Source organism: Pipistrellus kuhlii, unplaced genomic scaffold (assembly GCF_014108245.1).
Source record: "Pipistrellus kuhlii isolate mPipKuh1 unplaced genomic scaffold, mPipKuh1.p scaffold_m20_p_2, whole genome shotgun sequence".
Classification (NCBI taxonomy): Eukaryota; Metazoa; Chordata; class Mammalia; order Chiroptera; family Vespertilionidae; genus Pipistrellus; species Pipistrellus kuhlii.
This window is the reverse complement of record NW_023425515.1, coordinates 187,915,651-187,937,512: the sequence shown is the minus strand read 5'-3', so window position 1 is coordinate 187,937,512 and position 21,862 is coordinate 187,915,651. Positions and strand designations below refer to the sequence as shown.

Here is a 21,862-nt window from a genome sequence, read left to right as displayed (position 1 = left end):
CATCAATCAGCTGCCTCTTGCACACCCCCTACTGGGCATATGCCCGCAACCAAGGTACATGCCCTTGACCGGAATCAAACCTGGGATCCTTCAGTCCCCAAGCCAATGCTCTACCCATTGAGCCAAACTGGTTTTGGCCAGATTGGATTTTTAAAAATTATATCATTAAAATTAAAAGCACCTTCCATTTTCACTAAGGGAAAGATAATAGGATTGAAAATACTCCTGGCAAATACTTCAGCCCACCAATCCTCCACATCTCTCTGAGGCAGCCGTGTCTTGCCCGGGGGACCCTGGGAGTCTTCCTTTAAAACGAACTTCACCCTTGGCCACCACGCCTCTCCTCCTGAACGTTGTTTCCATTCATTCATTTGCTTTTGTGTCAAATGTATGAGCCATAGTCTGCTCAGCCAATGCCGCCATTTCTCTTCCTAACGTATGTAACCACACTGACCCAGTTCCGGTCTCAACTTCCTAGTTTTCGAATGCGTATCTTCAGAAGGCGACATGGGTGATTTTAGAGGTAGCTTTTTCTGGTTGATAGAGTCTGCACATCATGTTCAGCAGACAGGGATGAAAACTGGTCCTAAAAGGCTTTGTAGAACACACACCCATTTACCAAATATATTTTTCTTGCCAAGGTGTCGGCACAATTTGTCTAACGCAGAGGTGGGCAGCCCAGCTAAGCTGGTTCCGAGAGCAAGGCTGCCCTCATTTCCACTGGGCACCATGGTCTCGCTGCCATCACTGACCACGAAACTTGGTTGTGGTTTTCAAATAACAGGTTGATTTCCTCATTCAGCACATAAGTGTTTTCCTGATATAAAGAGAAATGGGATCTGAATGTGTTCGGATGATTTGCTTTGTTTGGGAAGTGGGATTAGAAGCAAACACTCAAAAGAAAATGGTAAGGAAAACTCTTTAAAAGCTGATGCAAAACCTGTTCCCAAATGAAATGTTGCTCACATCCAAACACCTGCCACTGTCCCCGGAAAGCAAACGCAGTGCAGAACTGCCGACTCTATCTGTTCCGTTTGTAATTAGACTTCTGAGACAGATCTGAAAAGCAAGTGAATATTTTGCACTTTTGATACTCTTAGGAACAAATAACTTATTTGGCAAATGGTGTCCTTTTTATGTTGTTTTTGTTTTGTATTGTGAACATAACTAAAGTTGATGTTATTTTTGTTTTAAGAATATGACCGACTGGAAACAGAAATAAACTATTTTAACGTGTGATGATTACGGGTAGCTCCTGCATCGAGATGATTTATCGTGGACCCATTCCCAGCTAAACGGAGTTTGCATGTAACTCAGCACATGCTTACGATCAGCACTTGGCTACGCAGACTTCAGGAACTCCGTCCTGGAGGAGGGCTGCTGGAAGAGCGGATAATGTGTGACAGCTTGAGGAGGGCTCTTGGGAGGCCAGCTGGTGTCGGCTGGTTTAGAAGGCCTTTCGCGTACCCTCCGGGGCTTTTGAGTGGGAAGGTTATTAGGATCTTCGCATGACTTTCTTTCAAAGCCCGGGTGGGGAACTCCCGGCCCCCGGGCTGTAGAAGGCCGGAGAAGTAATCTGGTCTGGCCCTGCCAAGACATCCGCAGGCTGGACTCGAGATTCAATAAATCTCCAAGCTTCTTTCATAGCAACATAAATTGATACTAAGTGAATGACGTTATAAATATACAGATGGCCCTTGGCAGAAAAGAGGTTCCCCACCCCTGCCTTAAAGGAAGATACTATGGAAATATAGAAGATTTATTCAGCACTAGAGGCCTGGTGCACGAAATTAGTCTTTATTTAATTCCTCCCATTTTTAGAGGAATTCCTCCAGCTTTGAACTAAATTCCCCATCCCTTCCCCCTTTATCCTCCATCACCTTTCATTAAAGGAAGAAATCGGCACAAGTGCTACTGCTTTGTTAATTCAAACTCCTCGGAAATGTTAGTTGTCTGGATTCCAGTTCTGCTCTGTGCCCTGATTTTACAGCCACCGGTGACACTTGGAGCAGAAAGTTTTATTGGCACGAACTCGTTAGCACTGGCAGATGCTTGAGAATTTGTCCCGGATGCAATCTGTTCCGTGTTGACGAGCACGAGGTTCAGACGACTCTCACTTTGGGGAGAACACACAGCATCTCAAACAGCAGGTTGGCCGCCAGGAGGGCCGTGTTTCCTACAGAGAAGTACACCAGCGTGAAGACCACCTCCCAGACCACGCCTCTCAGGACTGCTCAGCCCTCTGCCCTGTCTTCCTTTTCGGGGCCCCGCCTTCAACCACTTAGAAATAGTGATTTTAAAATGCAGAAGGTTCTTTGTTTAATCTCAGAAATGAAACGTATAATAATGGCGTGTACTGTATGTATTATCTATCCTCTGAGGCTAGTAGGCCTAACTGTAAGGTTTTCTAAATTAAAATTCTGAGGCTGGCATCTGCTTTGACCCTCTCTCCTAAGCCAACTGACTCCCCACTTTATGAATTAGTAACTATTATTTATCCTTTGGGAATTCACTTTTCTGAACTATCAGTAGGATGGTCGTGAGCCACCCCGTCACTAAGCTGCAGGCTCGTTCCTGCCTTTTGCTGGCCAGTGGGCAAGCTAATAATACTTAGCTGCCTCCAGGGGTTTGGTTAGGGCCCATTAGCTGTGTCTGTAAGGCACGCAATAACAGGCTTATTTTCTTCACTGTAGGACGTTCTCAGCAGGTTCTGAGTTACGCACAAGGGCCTGTCCACCTGCTACTTATTCACTAGATGAATAAAATCTGAACTCGCAGCCTGCAGATCACAGGTCTGGTTTACTCACCAAAAGGGTCGTACGGCGGTGAGACTTCCACCAGGTCACAGCCCACCACGTTCAGGCCTTGACAGCCCCGGATGATCTCCAGAGCCTGTCCACAAGCAAGCCACATGGGAATCATTGACCACGAAAGAAAAAAAAACGGTGGGGGCCTCCGTGGCTTTCTCCCAACACGTGCCCACCTTCTGAGTCGGAACCATTGCTTCTCCTCATAAGCATTTACTGCCAGGCACCCTGGTGGGCATCACAGCTGAGCAATGCCCAGTCCCTGCTCCACAGTGTGGTGATGGGGACGAGCAAGCCAATCATTTCAATGGCACGCACGGAGGACTTGAAGAAAAACAAGCGGAGCCCGGGATAGGAACACGTAACAGCCGGAAGAGGCGGGGAGGGCCTCCCCAAGGAGGAAGCACTTAGCGCAATAGATTGGCCAGCAGCTGTGCAGGGAAGGGCAGCGCAGCAGAGGGAAAAGGCTCCCAAACGGAGAGGTACCCGGGTCAGTCACAGCCGGGAGACGGGGGCAGGAGATGATGGAAGGCAGAATTGCTTTGTCTCAAGGAGTTTCCGTTATGCGGGTGCAAAGCCCAGAAGGACGAGACCCTGAGGAAGGAGGTCTGTGTGTGAGAAACCTCTGGCGGGGGCGGGAAAGGGCTCTGAAGAGGCAGCTGTCAGCATCCTCTCTTAGAGGGCGTGAGGCAATGGATTGGAGTTCAGCGATCTTCGCAAGAGGAATTCGAGGGCCTACCATGTATGTGTCAGGCGCTACACTAGGCTCCAAGGACAGGGTAGTGAGCCCAAGGCCTCCACCCCTGGAGCTTACCTCCTGGCTGCAACCACGCTCCAAGTCTGCCTCCCTGCCTTGGTGCTCAGCCCATCCTCTGGGGGATTACTTGGGTAGTTCTAAAACTCCTGAACTACCTTGGTAGCTGGTTAATCCCACTGTGCGTACTTTTTTAAACTCTAACCCCAAAATGATAGGCTTACTGTCCGTGAGAGGGGTACTACAGGACGGTTCCCAGGGGCCAACTACAGCAGGACCAGCAGCAGGAAAAGCAAATGAAGGACTGTAATAGCCTGATAAGAAATGAGCGCCTTGGCTAAAACTCAGTTCTCAGGGAGTCAAGTATTTAAACCCTGAGAACAGTAAAGGCCGACGTACCAGATTTTAAAACCCTATCCCGGGAGTGGTAAGGGTATGATACATGTAATACTTTCAACAATATTTTTTTTTCATCACTACTGTAAGAAAAGGGGAGCTGAAACCGGTTTGGCTCAGTGGATAGAGCATCAGTCTGCGGACTGAAGGGTCCCGGGTTCAATTCCGGTCAAGGGCATGTACCTTGGTTGCAGGCACATCCCCAGTAAGGGGGGGGGGGGGGGGGTGCAGGAGACAGCTTGTCGATGTTTCTCTCTCATCGATGTTTCTAGCTCCCTATCCCTCTCCCTTCCTCTCTGTAAAATATCTATAAAATATTTTTTTTTAAAGAAAAAGAAAAGGGGGGGAAATCCTATCCCAATTCCCGAAGACTCACCACAAGGCCCAGGAAAGCAGGACATTAAATCCTCACCCCTATATACATAAAATCCTCATCCCCAGGAATAGTCACCGCGGAGCCACCGTACCTGACTAGGGGTGAGGCCAGCAATCTCCGGTGTCCCTGTCCCTGGGGCGTAGGCCGGGTCCAAGCTGTCAATATCGAAGCTGATGTACATGGGTTTGCCTCCCATCTGCTGCCTCACCTCTGCCATCAGAGGGACCAGGGACTTCATCCAGCAGTCTTCGGCCAGGACCACCCGGAAGCCCTGGGGACGGAGGCACGGACGAGGGGCAGGTCAAGGCGTCTGCAGGGCACACTGCCCGGGCATCTCCCTGTGCCCGCCCCACGCTCAGCGCTACGCGCCCATCCCATGGGACCCTGAACCTTCACGAGGAGGAAACTAGCGCCCCGTGTTACAGGGGAGGCATGGAGGGGCGATGACGGGGGAGGCAGCTGACCTAGTCCAAGCTGACCTACGGAGATGGGATCGGAGAGAAGCTCGGCTAAAGCAAGAGCGAGACCCTGGGGACAGCTCCCCCGAGCACTACCTCAACAGCTCTGTCCACAAGACCGGCCTTCGCATGGGGACTCGGGCTTTCCCTGTGGGGTCTTGTTACAAGGAAAAGCCCCAGTCCCCATGCAAAGGCCTGTCTTCTGGACAGTGTTCACCTGGGAGCCACTCTGCCCCGGTGGTGTGAAGAGGACTAAGGTGTCCCCTCACCTCGGGTGGGGACCTCCCCAGCTCACCCCAGGGGTCGGTTCGTCCCTGCTGGTCTCCCCACCCCAGCCATAGGCCTCCTCTGCCTCGAGAACGCACACCCTCGCTCCTCTCTCTGCACGTGACCCTCCGGGCGTCAATGCAGCCGTCCTCCCCTTTTCTGAACTTGCTCACTAAAGCCCTGTGGAATCCACGGCTGCCTCGGAGTGAGCCGTGGAGAGGGGGGCCCTGTGCGGGCGGGGGCCGGAGGGCAGGGCACGCAGCCTGTCACCTGGTTCCGGCTGTATCTGTAGGGATCCAGGGTCGTGGAGGAGCCCCTGATGCCAATCTGTACCACGCGCTTACAGTCCAGCAGTTTCTCCTCCGCGCATCGGCGGAAGGGCGCCCCGTGGTAGATCTTCTCTCCCAGGGCCTTGTCATTCGTGTCCGTGTGAGCATCCACGTGCAGCAGCCCCACAGGGCCATGCCTGGTGACAGCAGGGCAGCTCAGAGGCCAGGCCCCCTCCGTGGGACTCAGCACAACCACCCTCCAGGCCACCAAACCCCGGTGAGGGCGCAGAGCCCAGGAGGGGGCACCTGGCAACAGTTCCAGGCCTTGCAACCGGTTTCTGTGTTCAAATGACTTAGCATCTCAGAGCAATACACGCAGACAAGTCAGGCCCAAAATAGCCCTGTGGCTCAGCTGCCACCCACTGCCTATCACCCAGGAGTTCCTCGCTCACAGATGGGGAGAGCTGGGCGGGTGACCACGAAGGGGGAGCTCAGGTGTAGCCCGGAGAAGCAGCCTGGCCCCAGCTCTCACCATCATCTTCATCAGCCCAGCTGGCCACCCAGAAGAAATACACGATCCAAAGCAATGCTAGGCAAACAGCCTCGAGAAATGCCTGCACCCGCCCACCCCCCAGTCAGAATTCTACCCACACGTCTTTCCCCTCTATGAATTCTGGAGCTGCCACCAACGTGGCCCATCTGTCCCTTTCTGGAGCTAATTCACAGTCAATCCCCGGTAGACTTCTGCTACTGGGAGAGCCAGCTTCTCCCAGCTTCTCTGGGGAAGGGCCCCTCCTCCACAAGCAGCACCCCTGAGCCTGTCAATGTGTACGACTGGCCTTTGAGCAAAACAGAAACAAGTTAACTGGGGTTCGGAGCTCATCTCCCCAAAACAGAGGCCAGCGCTGAGCGTGCATCCCAGAGCAGACGCAGGCCAAGGGCAGGTGGCCGGCCGGGTGTTAATAATAGTCCTGACTCCCAGCTGGTGACTGACAGGAACGCCTGGAGCCCCGACCTTCATTTTGATCCGCAACAGCAACTCGGTCGGGAAGTCCCAATCACCCCCAATAACTTGAGCCAGCCGTGGTCACCTGATGCCCTCTGGCAGCAAACAACTCATTTCCCAGCTCCTGAATTTTGAAACCGTGCTTGGGCCCAGAGAGCTGGGACTTACTTTTTTGCCATGGCCTGCAATATAGGATATGTGATTGTGTGATCTCCACCTGCGACGAGAAAAGAGAAAACATCTGAACGTGGGTAAGAGGAGAGGACTGTGCTTTACCCAGAACAATCCTCAACTTGTCTGATTCTGGCCCCCTTTCTATTAGACTGGAGAACTACAAGCCCAGCTAAAATAAGGTCTTGTTCCGAGAGGAAAGGGACACTGGGTGTTTGAAATTACATTGTCATTTAAAAGAAGAAGTGCTGGTTTGGCTCAGTGGATAGAACATCAGCCTGTGTACTGAAGGTGATGCAAAATTTAAGGGATGCTGAGAAACGCAGTACGTGTTTTCCGACGTATAAGATGACTTTTGAAACGAAAAAAAGTCAACCGAAAATTGGGAGCAAAAGACCAAAATTGCACAAAAATTACCTGCAGATCTTGACGGCAAAGTAAGTCTTTTCTTTGAAGTGGGGGGTAGTCTTATACAGCGAATATAGGCCTAAACCTATGTTTTAACTGTAAAAATTAGGGGGTCGTCTTATATGCCGGAAAATATGGTAATCAAGTAACTTTTAAGTAACATTAAACAAAACAAAATTTCATGTGGGAAAAACCACCCTGATCCTGTCCCCCAGGCCCCATTTCTCTGGCGTTCCAGTGAGCCAAAGCAGCCCCCTGGGCTCTCCTGTTCCTTTTCCTATCATAAGCCCCTCCTGGTTTTACTGCCCCCAGCTGTAACAAACATACTTTAAATAATAATAATAATAATTAATAATAATAATTTAAAAATCCATGACGAATTTTAAAGAAAGATGGGACCAGTAACGGTGCTTTTCTAAGCCATAGAGGAGCCTGAGGCAAAAAAGGAAAATCAGGAATGCTGTTGCCTTTTGGGGGACCCCTTAACTTTTGCACTGAGGCGAATGCCTCCCGCTGATCCAATCCTGTCTGTCACACTAGTCCAGCATTGACATGCCCTCTCCCCGGGGATTAAGATGCATTAATAACGGGCTCCCAGCTCCTGTCCCCGCGTTCCCAGTGGCCGGCCCTGGAGAAGCAGCTGTGTTGGACGACAGGATAAGCTGTCCCTGAGCACGGCCAGCTGCCCTTGCCCTTGCCGATGCCATTACCCAAGGTCAGGGGCACACAGCCAGCAGCCACGATTTTCTGAAAGGCCTCTTGGATGAGGCGGCAGCTGTCCTGCAGGTTGTACAGATTGACATTCACGTCGCCGAGGTCTGCAACCATGAGGGACTGGAAGGGGAGGGCCCCCGTGCTGGGGTTGATTGTCCGAAGCATCACTGATTCTTCCCGAATCCGCCGGGGTCCAAATCTGGAAGAAGACGGAAGGCCCTGTGAGCATCCTACAACCCCATCTTGGTGCGTTGTAGGATGTTGAGCAGCATTCCTGGTCTGTTCCCACTAGAGGCCAGTAGCACCCCTTCCTGCACGTTCTGGCACCCCAAAATGCCTCCAGACTCTGCCAAAAAAAAACCTGAGGAAAAAAAAAAACAAACAACCCTGATCAAGAATCACTGTTCCAGGCTGCATGTTGAAGAGATTAAAGGTGGGGGACATGTAATATTCTCAACAATAAAGACAGGTATTTTTTAAAAAAGAGAGAGAGAAAATAAAGGCACAGATTTAGGAGCCCCGAACTTACTCACTGGCATTAGATAACTTCCTAACCTGTAAAGCAATGACAACACTTACCTCACCTCACGGTTGTAGTTAAATGAAATAATCTAAGCAAAGAGCCTTGCACTCTTTTAATAAAGTGGCATTTATCATATAGACAGGCAGTCAGATGTATTGCTGCTGAGCTGAATCAGAAATAGCTGAAGCTCAATAATTAGGAAAATGAATTTTACCATCTCTGACTTGAATTTAGAAAAATTGACTTAATTTGAGCAATTCTTTTTATTATTATTATTGATTGATGAGAGAGAGAGAAAGAGAGGAGATAACAGTTCATTGTTCTATTTAATTATGCATTCATCGGTGTATGTATTTTGATGGGCTGCCTCTTGCAGGCCTCATACTGGGGATCACGCCTGCGCCCCAGACATGTGCTCTTGACTTGAATCAAACCTGGGACCCTTCAGTCCACAGGCCGGTGCTGTATCCACTGAGCTAAACCAGCCAGGGCTGATTGACACTTGTATGTGCCCTGACCAGGGGATGGAACCTGCAACCATGATTTATCAGGCCCCACGCTTTAGCTAACTGAGCTACCCGGCCAGGGCCTTCGTCTGAGCAATTCTTGCAGCAGGTGACCCCTGGAGGTTTAGGAAGGAGCGACCAGCTTCCTCCGGGCTCAAATGGACCCTGCCCCTGTGCGCTGCGTCACCCCGGCCTCTACCCCCGCAAGGCTGCGGGTCACGGCATGGAAGAACCCCCTTTTCTTTACCAGTGAGGCCAGTCATGCTTGATAAAGAAAAAGGGAAATTCCAACCTGGCCCTGGTGAGCAGAGGCACCGAGGCCCTCCGGTTACCCAGCCACGTGTCCCTGGTCCTGGGGGGGTGGGGGGGGCTTACCTCGCCCCGGGCCGGTTGGAAGTGCCCGTGTCCAGGGGCACCCCGACGAAGGCGGCGTCCAGCCCCTCGGGGGAGGCCTGCACCGGCAGCCGCATCATGGAGCAGACGCCCACGGGCCGCGCCACGGCGTCCGAGCTGGGGGGCAGGTTCCGGGGGGCGTCCGAGGCCGGGCGCCGGGGGCAGTGGGCGCCGAGCCCCCCGCGGGCTCCCGGGCCCCGGGCACAGCGGGCCGCCAGCAGCCGCAGCATCCCCCGCCTGGCCAGCCTGGCCCCGCGGCTCAAAGGGCAGGGGCGCCGGGATCGAGGCGGGGGAGGGGCCCCAGCACCCCGGCCTGGACTTCGGCCTCTGGCTTCTTTGATGAATGAAGCCGGGCCAGGGCTCCCTGCTCGCCCCACTGGCCCTGCCCAGAGTGTCTGCCCCTACTCCACCCCCAGGACCGTGGCAGCTTCTTCTGCTTAGAGTAAAATTATTTTTGTTTGTTTTGGTTTTTAAATATATCTTTATTGATTTCAGAGAGGAAGGGAGAGGGAAGGAGAGATAGAAACATCAGTGATGAGAGAGAATCACTGATCGGCTGCCTCCTGCACGTCCCCCAATGGGGATCAAGCCCGCAACCCAGGCGTGTGCCCTTGACCTGAATCGAACCTGGGACCCTTCAGTCCGCAGGTTGATGCTCTATCCACTGAGCCAAACCAGCCAGGGTTTTTTTGTTTGAATGTTTTTGTTGTGTATTTTTTAGAGAAAGAGTGTTTTTGTTTTTTAATATATTTTATTGATTTTCCACAAAGAGGAAGGGAGAGGGACAGAGAGCTAGAAACATCCATGAGAGAAAAACTTTGATCAGCTGCTTCCTGCAATCCCCCCACTGGGGATGTGCCCGCAACCAACGTACATGCCCTTGACCAGAATCAACCCAGGACCTTTCAGTCCGCAGCCGGACACTATCCACTGAGCCAAACCAGCTAGGGTTTTTGTTTGTTTGTTTGTTTGTTTTAGTTTTTAAAACCCGAGCAGTTTGAAGGGAAACTTGTCTCTAAGCGAGAGCAAATAAAAATGCCTTTTTAAAAATAATGTCCAGGTGGGATTCTCAGGAAGCAGCGAGCTTTTCTAAACAAATTTCTAAAAAGGTCTCCCAGGCGAAGCCCACTCTGCAGTCCTCTTCCTCTGGGGGCGGTGGGTGGGGATGGGGGGAGTCCTGTGGGGGGAAAGGAAGTGGTTTGTATGGTGATGTCAGCCACTTGGTGGCATTTATATATTTTCTGACTCTCAGAGGTTGAGATGGAATGGGAAAGGCCCGAGTTCATGCAATCTTATCGTAACCTTTGCGGTGGGGGGGGGGGGGGGGGCGGTGCACATTAAGTCCCACCCACCGGCCTCCGCTCTGCAGGGCAGGCAGCTTCCTAAGGGTCAGTCAGGGACGTTCAGGGTTGGAAGAGGCTGCTGGGAAGTAGGTCCCCATTTCCTGGAACAAATACAATGATCTCTTGTTTCTACCCAGATTCCACCTCTGTTTCATATCGCTTGTCCTGCATTTCCTTACTCCTGGGTTTTCTTTTATTTTTCTCACTAATATTTGAGTGCTTACTATGTGCCAGGCACTCTGGGACAATGACTCCAACCTCTCTCTATCCCCCTCAGGCAGTCTCTTTGGCCAGCTGAGCCCCCTGCTCTCCTTATACCTATCTCACCTCCAGTGACAGTTTACACCTGGAGGCAGGTCATTCAGCCCAAATCTCAGTCATTCAGTCACCCATTTGCTAACTCGACACCTGGGTGCTTTTTCTTCTTTTTTCTTTCAGAGAGGAAGGGAGAAGGAGAGAAAGAGATAGAAACATCGCCGAAGCCGGTTTGGCTCAGTGGTAGAGCATCGGTCTGCGGACTGAAAAGTCCCAGGTTCGATTCCAGTCAAGGGCATGTACATTGGTTGCAGGCACATCCCGGTAGGGGGTGTGCAAGAGGCAGCTGGTCGATGTTTCTCTCTCATCGACATTTCTAGCTCTCTATCTCTTTCCCTTCCTCTCTGTAAAAAATCAATAAAATGTATTTAAAAAAAGAGAGAGAGAGAAAGAGATAGAAACATCAATGACGGAAGAGAATCATCAATCCACCTGGGTGCTTTTTGGTTTTGTCTTTTATATTTTTATTGGTTTTAGAAAGGGAGAGGGAGAGAGAAAGAGAAATGTCAAGATGAGAGAGAATCATTGATTGGCTGTTTGCAACCAGGCATGTATGTGCCCTTGACCCGGAATTGAACCGTGACCTCCTGGATTATAGGTCAACACTCAACCGCTGAGCCCCACCTGGGCGTTTTGACAGCACCTGAGGTGGGCTGCAAGCTCAGCGGACTTTCCACCTTCGTGTCCTGGACCCTGCCTCTGCCCAGTCCTCTGGTAAGTCCCGACAGTCCTGCACGCAAGCCTCCACTCCTCCCCTCTGCAGCTACTCTGGTTCAGGCCTTCCCACCTCTAGAGTCTATCCCGGTTTCAGCCCTGTTATCACAGACTTCTCTGCCAGATCACACTGCCTGAAGCCTGAAGCCAGCCCACCTTTCTCATCGTGTTTCCCACGATGCATCTTCCTGTACTTGTCCCTCCTGCCATTGTTCACCTTCCGCAGTCCCTCTCTCTCGCCCCCCTAACTTTGCTCATGCCTCATCCTCAGCCTGCAATGCTCCCTCCCCAGCTCCCAGCTCCTCACTCCCAGCGTTCAGCTGAAACCCATGCTAAAACCACTCTGAAATTCTCTTAAAACCGTAACAGTGTTCTACCTGAGATAAGGATGAGATTCCTCCATCCATTTTTGTCTGATGTCCAAGCTAACTTCAGGATGGCTGCTCCAATAATGCTTCTGGGCAGGATGAGAGTGAAAATAGTTAACATCTGAGATGGCGCAGACATTGCCAATCAGAACAGAATCCAGCTAGCCATACACTGTGAATAGCAGTACATACCAAGGGGATATCAACCTCGAAGGAACATGCTTTAAATCAGAGCTCTGTTATTACTTTAAAGCGTTTGACATGAGTTTGATTGAATTTAAAGTCCATTAATGTTGTCAAAAGAAATTTCCATTGCATTGTTGTTAATGAAAGACAAATAACACATTTCTTTAAATATTTTAGCTTTTGTAAATGTTATCATTTTTTCTTTAAATATATTTTTATTGATCTTAGAGAGGAAGAGAGAGGGAGAGGGAGATAGAAATGTCGATGATGAGAGAGAATCATTGATCAACTCCCTCCTGCAAGCTCCCTGGGGATCAAGCCCACAACCTGTCCCTGACCTGGGATTGAGCCAGGACCTCCTAATTCATAGGTCGATGCTCAACCACTGAGCCACAGAGGCTGGGCTAAGCTCAATATTTAATGCTATCTCTAATGCTTTCATTTTATGTTTCAGATCATAATTAAACAATATGTAGAAAGTGTAATTAATTTTTTTACCAAAACAAAAACAAATGTCCTCAAACCTACTTCCCACTCTTTTTTTTAATTTTTTATTGAGTTTTTACAGAGAGGAAGAGAGATGGATAGAAAGCTAGAAACATCGATCAGCTGCCTCTTGCACACCCCCCACTGGGGATGTGCCCGCAACCAAGGTACATGCCTTTGACTGGAATCGAACCTGGGACCCTTCAGTCCACAGGCCAACGCCCTATCCACTGAGCCAAACCGGTTTCGGTTACTCCCCACTTTTTGTCCCAGCTTATCTCAGTGGGACATACAAACTGTATTATTTCTCTGTGTACCAAGACAGAATAAAAGCTCCAGAGCCCCGTTCTGGTAAACTGTAAGTTCCAGCACCTGCTTCATCCTTTAAGACAGCCTCTGGGTGTGGTGTCTTGTAAAAACACAAGTAATAGCCCTAGCCAGTTTGGCTCAGCAGATGGAGCACATGTGTCAAACACAAGGCCCGCGGGCCAAATCCGTCCTGCCAGGCCTTGCAATGTGGCCCACACCGTGCTGTCATCACTGCACTCCGCTGCATTTCCATCACAATGACAGTTTATGACTGTTCAGTAAACCATTCAGCCCGCGATTTAGGCTAGATTTTAGATTTTGGCCCCTTCTCTGATTGAGTTCGACACCCCTAAGATAGAGCGTTGACCTGTGGACTGAAGTGTCCCAGGTTCGATTCCGGTCAAGGGCACATGCCCAGGTTGCAGACTCGATCCTCATTTGGGAGCCTGCAGGGGGCAGCCAATCAATGATTCTCTCTCTCATTGATGTTTCTATCTCTCCCACCCTCTCCCTTCCTCTCTGAAAAAAATAAAAATATTTTTAAATAAGCCGAGACCGGTTTGGCTCAATGGATAGAGCGTCAGCTTGGGGACTGAAGGGTCCCGGGTTCGATTCTGGTCAAGGGCAGGTACCTTGGCTGCGGGCATATCCCCAGTAGGGGGTGTGCAAGAGGCAGCTGATCGATGACTCTCTCTCATCGAGGTTTCTAACTCTCTATCTCTCTCCCTTCCTCTCTGTACAAAATCAATAAAATATATATTTTTTTAAAAAATATTTTTAAATAAATAAATAAAACACAAGTAATAAATGTTTGATGAGCAAGTGAATGATTAAACAGGTCTGCTGGAGGCTGTGGAGAGCAGCTTGGGGGAGATCACTATTTCAGCCAAAACACTGTGGCCGCCAAAGTATGAGGAAATCACCGTGTACATCTGAGCCGTCCGCCTGGATCCTCTCTGGCCCCGTGCATGATGCAAGGGCTCCCTAAGAGTCAGCACTTGGAGCGAGTCTGAGCTCGCACAAGTTCAGGAATGATCTTGTTCCACTCCAACCGCCCGAGACCCGGACATGTACCTTTACCTTCCTTGTTCCCTAGCCCTAAAGAAAAAGATATATTTTTTAATTTTTTATTTTTTTTTAAAAAAGGCATTTTTTAGCGTGTTCAAAATACTTTCATCAACGTTTATCAAAAATCTCCACTCTCCTATTTCTTTTCCCTGTAACTTCCACCCTCAGCAATGCCTCAGGGGATATTGCACACACTCACGTGGAGTTATCCCCAATAATAGCATCCTTTTTGAATACAGGAAAGAAGAACGTGTACTGTTTGGACATGAGATCGGTTGTTTAGACTCTCTGGTCAGACTGTCAAATGGACATCTGGAGCCTGATGAATCTGACCTCTTTTATCCAGACACCCAAGGACTTGGTCCTCTTGGGCTCTCTCTAGTGCAAAATGGGAACAGGAGGGCAGAGCATGGATTTATCTAAGGAAAGGCGCACCCAGTGAAGTTGAAAGAGTATCATGTTAAGCAGTTTCAAAGTCAAGCCAGGAGGGGGCACAGGAAACTTCTGCTTGATCAGCTAATGGAGAAAAGAATTCAGGAACTGGGAAGAGCGCTCCTTCCAGCTCCATCAGGTGCCACACAGTTTAGGCTGCTTAGTCAGACTGATTTCATCCTGAGACCTCAACGATCCTATGTAATAAAAGGGTAACATGCTAAGTGTCCAGTCGGCTGTTCAATCAGAGCATAATCTATACTAACAAAAGGGTAATATGCTAATTAGACTAGAGACCTTCTGGATGTCCTTCCAGACAAAGCCATGGTGGCGGGCCAAGGTAGTGGTGGTTAGGGGCGATCAGGCCAGGAGGAGAGAGCAGTTAGGGGTAAGAAGGCTGGCAAGCAGAGTGGTTTGGGATAATCAGGCCGGCAGGTGAGCAGGTAGGAGCCAGCAGTACCAGATTGCAAGGGGGATGCCCAACTGCCGGTTTAGGCCTGATCCCTGTAGGGTCCCAGGTTGGAAAGGATGCAGGCCAGGCTGAGGGACACCCCCACATGTGCATGAATTTTGTATAATATATCGGGCCATTAGTATGCTAATAATATGCTAAGGCAGCTCAATCACTTGCTATGACGTGCACTGATCACCAGGGGGCAGATGCTCCAACCTATAGGTTAGCTTGCTGCTGAGTCTGGCCAATTGGGACTGAGCAAGGAGGGCCAGAAACACACTGGAGCCCTCCCATAATCCCTCCCAGGCTGGCCAACTTCCTGTGTTCCTCCCCAGCCCCAGTGGTGCACCAGTGGGGTCCCTGGGCCTGGCCTACACCCTCTCGTAATCTGGGACCCCACAGAGGATGATAGAGAGCTGGTTTCAGCCCATCCCACAGGCCAGGCCAATTGTGCACTGGGTCTCTAGTTTTATTATCAAGCAGGCTATCCTCATGAAATCTTTGCACCATTTAATTTTTTCTTGAAGAAAATGTTCAGATTTTGCAGGCCCTAGCCAGTTTCCTAAGCATTTCTTTTAGTTGGCATCCTCTTGCCTCCTCTTCATCTTCAAAGTGTAGACTGGAAGAACTAATCTTCCCTGATTTTCTGGAGATGATCTGCAACTGAACGTACACGATCAACCTGTCCTTAGAGAGAGAGGCATTAGACAAATGCAAGGGCTGATTATTCATGATAAATGGTACACTCTGAGTAAATAGATCTGACCCAAGTCATTAGTAGAACTGAATATTCTTCAATAATTAATAACTAAAGGGACTGTAGCTTAAAACAGGTTCTAAAGTGACAGCAAGCCATGGGACACTTGGGAAAATGTTGTTTAGATAAATCCATCTCTGAGCCAACTCACGCTAGGCAATTCAACATCATTGCACATGTCTTAAAGTTAAGAATGCATGCTTGAAATAGAAGAGATCTCATGATACAATATATAAATAAAACCAGTGGTATGATAAAGTATTGTTTTAATATGACTGGCTTTTACATCATAATTCCCTTCTGAGTTCAACACAATATATATTACATCTCACTTGTCCTTCCTAGAAAATAAATAATACAGATTATTTATATCCGAAAAGGACATTGAAGTGCCAGGCCAGTGATGTCACTGTGTATTACACAGTAACTTCCTGCCCAGGATCCAGAGTTAGAGATGGTTTTACTTTCAAAGGCTTTGGCCAGACTGGTTGGGAGATAGATAATGTCATCATTTACTGGGTAGCTGAGAGGTTACAAAGAGTGCCCTGTATTGATACCATCCCCATAGCTTCTATCAAAACTGCTTCAGAGCTTCACTTCAGATTCAGGCTCCAAATGTTCACTTCGTTGCTTACAACTGGTTTCTGGAACCATGGCCAGCAGCTAAATAATTTCTCTCGGCTCAGAGTTCAAACAACAGAATTGGAATCCCTGCTTTCTGATTTCTAATCGAACATCATGTCCACTACATTGGGGGTGGGGCAAACAGACACTTTTTTTCTCTCTTGGTATTGCCCTTTATTTTCTCTCTCTTTCAATTTAAAATGTTTCATCTTCCTTTTAAGAACTTGTTTTTTGGTGTGTTTTTTTCTGATTACAAAAGCAATACATGTGTGTTGGACAAAGTGAAAGTCCACCATGGTCTGTAACTGTGGTCGGCAAACTGCGGCTCGAGAGCCACATGCGGCTCTTTGGCCCCTTGAGTGTGGCTCTTCCACAAAATACCACGGCCTGGCAAGTCTATTTTGAAGAAGTGGCGTTAGAAGAAGTTTAAGTTTAAAAAATTTGGCTCTCAAAAGAAATTTCAATCATTGTCCTGTCAATATTTGGCTCTGTGGACTAATGAATTTGCTGACCACTGGTCTACAATATCAAGGCTGTATTTCAATCCGTGAAAGGCTTTTGAAAAAAATCAAAGCTGGGGTTAGCCTAAATACAGTGGTTGGCAACTTCCTTTTACATTTTCAAATGTCTTGGAGATCTTTGGGATAAGCTTAAATATTTTTTAAAATATATATTTTATTGATTTTTACACAGAGGAAGGGAGAGGGAATAGAGAGCTAGAAACATTGATCAGTCGCCTCCTGCACACCCCCTACTGGGGATGTGCCCGCAACCAAGGCACATGCCCTTGACTGAAATTGAACCCGGGACCCTTCAGTCCGCAGGCGATGCTTTATCCACTGAGCCAAACCGATTTCGGCAAGATAAGCTTAAATATTTACCTGTTTTAAGTGAACAATTTTAGATCATGTTCAACCCATTTTTAGATCATGTTCATCACCCCCCAAAGTTCTGTCCTGCCTGTGAATGAGCTTGTTTAGAGGGTGCATTTTTGTGGATAATTATAATCATGAATAAGTCCCAGAAATGTCCATTTTGCCTAGCTTTCATTTCCTGCTGACAGACAAAAAGAAAATTGCCGAAGCCCATCAACAAATGTTGGAAGAAAACACCATAAGCAGATCGACAGCTGTTTGCTCAAAATAGTCTCTTTACCCACTCCAGCTTCCCTGAGTGCCAGCCCAGGGCCAGCCTATGGGTGAAGCCGGCAGTGATACAAAGACAGGACAGCTGTCTTCCCTGGAATAAATCGGATGTCAATGCTGAGTTTGATAGTGTGCAACCTAACTCAAGAGTTCCCATAGCCATGGTTCTGAGGGGAAGTGGTCCAGGTGGGAATGATATTTGAACGTCCACTTCTAGAAGTCAAAAGAGAGATCCAGGACCGGATTTACTTTCCCACCTTAAAACAGCCAAAAGAGAGATGGAAAAAAAAATACATATGAAACAACCCTAACTGGTTTGGCTCAGTGGATAGAGCCTGCGGACTCAAGGGTCCCAGGTTCGATTCCGGTCAAGGGCATGTACCTTGGTTGCTGGCACATCCCCAGTGGGAGGTGTATAGGAGGCAGCTGATCAATGTTTCTCTCTCATCGATGTTTCTAGCTCTCTGCCCCTCTCCCTTCCTCTCTGTAAAAAACCAATAAAATATAAAAATATATATGAAACACTGAGTGTTCAATACAGTGGACATCAGGCTCATGGCAGTAATCTTTGAGAAAAGGAGCACAAATGAGGGGAGCCCTAGCACTGCCCAATTTTACTGCCTTGAGTTTCCAGGCTGCAGTGCTGGGAAGAAAAACTGAGGCAGACCTCAGTGGAGTCCCCGATTTGAAGCGACAGTGCTGAGAGTCCAAGCAGACCAAGACAGGCAGAGTACCAGAGAGGAGAAAGTTGTACAGGGAGAGAGAGAACCCCGGAGACCGGCAGAGGGTCCTCTTCCAGTATTCAGAAAAGTACTGCTTAGCACGTGTGAGAAAACTACCTTCGGCTGCAGAAAGAACCCCTGGAAGGGAAAGAGGGAAAGGGGCTTGATGCACGCCCGGGGCTAGCGATAGTGCCTATTCCCACGGCCAGATTAGACAAACTCATCGTTTATGGAGCACTGGGAAGGGCACTTGCCTCGGGGACAATAATTGGCCCTAGAGTTGGCACTGCTCTGGTCCTGTCTAACAAATCTTAAAATCAAGACCCAGAGGAACCAAAGCAACTGCAGCCCAGAGCAAGGCTCAAGATTTACAGGAATATGCCGCTCAGTGGATAAAATGTCGGCCTGTGGACTCAAGGTTCCCAGGTTCGATTCCGGTCAAGGGCATGTACTTTGGTTGCGGGCACATCCCCAGTGGGGGGTGTGCAGGAGACAGCTGATTGATGATTCTCTCTCATTGATGTTTCTAACTCTCTATCCCTCTCTCCTCCTCTCTGTAAAAAATCAGTAAAATATATTTTTAAAAAAAGATTTACAGGAATACAAACTATCCAACACTGAATGAGTTCAAATTCACAACATCTGGCATCCAATAAAAAATTACCAGGCATGCAGAGAGACAGGAAAATGCGGCCTATAGATGAGGAGCAAAATCAATCAGTAAAAGCTAACCCAGATGTGATGCAAACATTAGAATTAGCAGCAAAGATATTAAAACTGTTATTTTATCTATATCCCATATGTTCCAAATGGTAAGTAGAGTCATGGGGATCTAAAAAAAAAAATTATAATTGAAGTTGGAGAGATGAAAATAACAATTTCCATTCTATGACTTCCCCTTCACATGTAACTAAAAGTTTATAGATGTTAAGAAATTGCTGTTTGTGCATAAGATCAGATACAGAAAGGAGGCAGTTGTGCCGTTAACTGGGAATAACAATAACATGGGGCGTTACTATTCGGTGTATGCATGAGGCCAGCAGCAGCATCTGCACCTGGGAGCTTGTTAGACACTCAGAAACTCTCAGGCTCTCAGACCTGAAGACTCATCACACACATTTTAACAAGATCCCCAGGTGGTTGCTATACACATTCAAGATTGAGAAACACTGATGTCTGGGAAATAATTTTTCTGACCGTTTCCTTATACATGACAAAAAGAGTAGTGAAACATGTCCACCTTATTTCACAAGTTCATGATTAGAATGAAATGTGAAATCCAAATGTAAGGTAGGTAAGTACACATGAAATATCAAACTTTTTTTTATTTCAGAGAGGGGGAGTGAGAGTGATAGAAACATCAATGATGAGATAGAATCACCGGTCAGCTGCCTTTTGCATGCTCTCTGATGATTGAGCCTGCAATCTGGTCATGTACCCTGACCAGGAAACCAACCCTGACCTTCTGGGTTTAGGGGTCGATGCTCAACCACTGAACCACACCAGCCTGGCTTAACTAGCAAACTTTCTAATAAACTGAGTTACATACAAGTCCCAAGCATAAGTTTTTCTGAATTGAAAATACTGAACAGCAAAAGAAAGACTGCCATTGTTTCTAGAAATTCCAAAAACAAGATAATTTTAATTTTAAAAATGTCCAATACATAAAAATTTGACTCTTTTTTCACTTCTGGGAATAGCATTTCTTGAAAATAGAAATCTGTTATCCTTCAGTCTGCAACTATTCAAGCAATTGTTTCAGAAAAGAAGTATAATAGACAGAGTCCCTATTGGCCATTTCCCTTCTCAGGCCAAAGCCTAAACCTTGGCGCAAGCTGCGAGGAAGTTGCAGGCAGCCAGTCTGGGACTTCTCCCAGGCACCAGTTTCTGGGCCCAGCTCTGCCTCGGTCCCACCTCGGTCCCACTGCAGCCTGAGCCGGTTCTCTGAGCTGCGCAGGCCCAGGCAGGGAGCTCGTGAGTGGACCGGACCTAACCAAGCGGCCTCCTAGCCGCCAAGTTTGTCCCGGAGGATCAAGAGCCCGCGGATGCCCGGGAGGCCCGGGTTCAAGCCTGGAAGGCGCAAAGGGGCGGGGCCGACACCAGGGATCCCGCCAGAGAGAAGACCGCAGCGGACACCAGCCCTCGCGGGCGCCAGCGAGACCGAGTATGCGAGCTGCGTTTGAATAAAGCCACGCGGAACGCCTGCGGCAGCCCGGGTCGCCTAGCAACCAGGAGCGCAGCGCGGACGCCCGCCATTGGCCAGCTTGCGTCACGTGAGCAGGCGCCACTGCCCTCTGGGAGATCGCGCTGCAGGCACGTGAGGCTGCACGTGATGCTGCGCAGGCGCGTGTCCACAAGCTTCTGGGCGGAGGAGGGGGCGGGCTCTGCACCGCTTTCTGGGGCGTCCGCCGCGGCGTCGCTCGAAGCTCCGCGCCAGCCGTAGAGAAGCGGCGCGACGGCGGCATATGGCGCTCGTGGGGCCAGTCTTGTCGTGCAGGGGCGTTTCCTGAGCGTACAGCTCGGCCGAGGCTGCCTCCCGGTGCAACACCAGCAACGTTAGGATGGCAGGAAGCGTCCTGACAAACGGGGTGGGAACTGGGGAATGAAGGGCAGCGAGTCGGGCAGTGTGTCGGGCAGTGTAGCCAGCGCTGCCTTGAGGAGAGAGACTGCATGAGGGCAGCAGCGGGTTTGCGGGGGGAGGCAGGGCGCTGTCCTGCGGAAGGAGTTGAGTGGAACCTCCACTGTGAATATGGAGGACTACGGCAGCCTCTCATGAGCGAGGGCCAGAGCCCAGCCTTCCGCACGTCAGTGCGAGAAATCTAGGCCCCAGCGCGACCCCGCCACAGGCCTGCGAGGCCTGGCAAAGGAAACATCGAATATGAATGGAATTTTTTTTTAAGAGTAGTCTTTAGCCCTAACCGGTTTGGCTCAGTGGATAGAGCATCAACCTGGGGACTCAAGGGTAGCAGGTTTGATTCTGGTCGAGGGTATATACCTTGGTTTCGCGCACATCCCCAGTAGGGAGTGTGCAGGAGGCACCTGATCCATGTTTCTCTCCGGTGGATGTTTCTCTCTATCCCTCCCTCTCCCTTCCTCTCTGTAAAAAAAAATCAATAAAATATATTTTAAAAATAAAGAGTATTCTTTATATTTTCAGAGGGGAAGGGAGAGGGAAAGAGATATAGAAACATCAATGATGAGAGAGAATCGTCGGTTGGCTGCCTCCTGCACACTTCACACTAGGGATCAAGCCTGAAACCTGGGTATGTGCCCCTACTGGGAATCGAACCAATGCCCTCCTGGTTCATAGGTTTACGCTCAACCTCCCCATTTTCCTTTTTAATACTTCCCAGGAGGTTGTTGGTGATACTATCCTTTCATTCTAATCAGTGCCCTTCCAGCAAGCAGAGGAGTTAAGCACCCTGTCCGCTCTGGAATACTGGCCCATACCCTTGTAGCCGTCCTTGGTTTCTTTCTTTCACGCCCCCTAGTCAGTGCATCAGCAAGTCCTCTTGGCTCTACCTTCAGAATGAGTTCAGAATCCGATCACTTCTCACTACTGCACAACTATCACCCCGGTCACAACCCCATGATCCTCCACCTGGGTTATTGCAATCCCCTTCCAACTAGTCCACTCTTGCCTTAAGTCAGCCAAAGTGATCTTTTAACACGCATGTCACATCACGTCCCTTCTCTGCTCAACGCCCTTCTGTGGCTTCCTTTATTAGTATTGTAAAAGCCAAGGTCCTTATGCATAATCTAGTCCCATGAGCTCCTTCCACTTTCCTCATTCATGGATCCCCAGAAGTGCTATTCTTCATGCTGTTTCTTGAGCAGGGTAAGTCTGCTTCGTATTTTGGTCTCTTGCTCGTCCCTGTGCCGAGTGTTCTC

General features: G+C 49.0%; 1 protein-coding gene across 1 annotated transcript; it reads right to left on the bottom strand.

Annotated features, from left to right (window-relative positions):
- Positions 1-1,924: 1,924 nt before the first annotated feature.
- Positions 1,925-9,317, bottom strand: AGMAT (agmatinase). The gene is made up of 7 exons (XM_036445973.2): positions 9,031-9,317; positions 7,623-7,825; positions 6,502-6,550; positions 5,329-5,524; positions 4,425-4,604; positions 2,808-2,892; positions 1,925-2,176 (listed from the first exon to the last, which is right to left on the bottom strand). Exons 1-7 carry the CDS (start codon positions 9,276-9,278, stop codon positions 2,103-2,105), a joined length of 1,035 nt encoding a protein of 344 aa, XP_036301866.1. The 5' UTR covers positions 9,279-9,317; the 3' UTR covers positions 1,925-2,102.
- Between the last annotated feature and the right edge of the window lie 12,545 nt (positions 9,318-21,862).

Excerpts from the sequence above, each read along its gene's own strand:
- AGMAT (XM_036445973.2), bottom strand. The coding sequence starts at position 9,278 with ATGCTGCGGCTGCTGGCGGCCCGCTGTGCCCGGGGCCCGGGAGCCCGC. Across the intron at positions 5,525-6,501 it reads TTGCAGGCCATGGCAAAAAA|GCATGGCCCTGTGGGGCTGC; the intron begins GTAAGTCCCAGC and ends TGCTGTCACCAG. Across the intron at positions 4,605-5,328 it reads ACAGATACAGCCGGAACCAG|GGCTTCCGGGTGGTCCTGGC; the intron begins GTGACAGGCTGC and ends CTCCGTCCCCAG.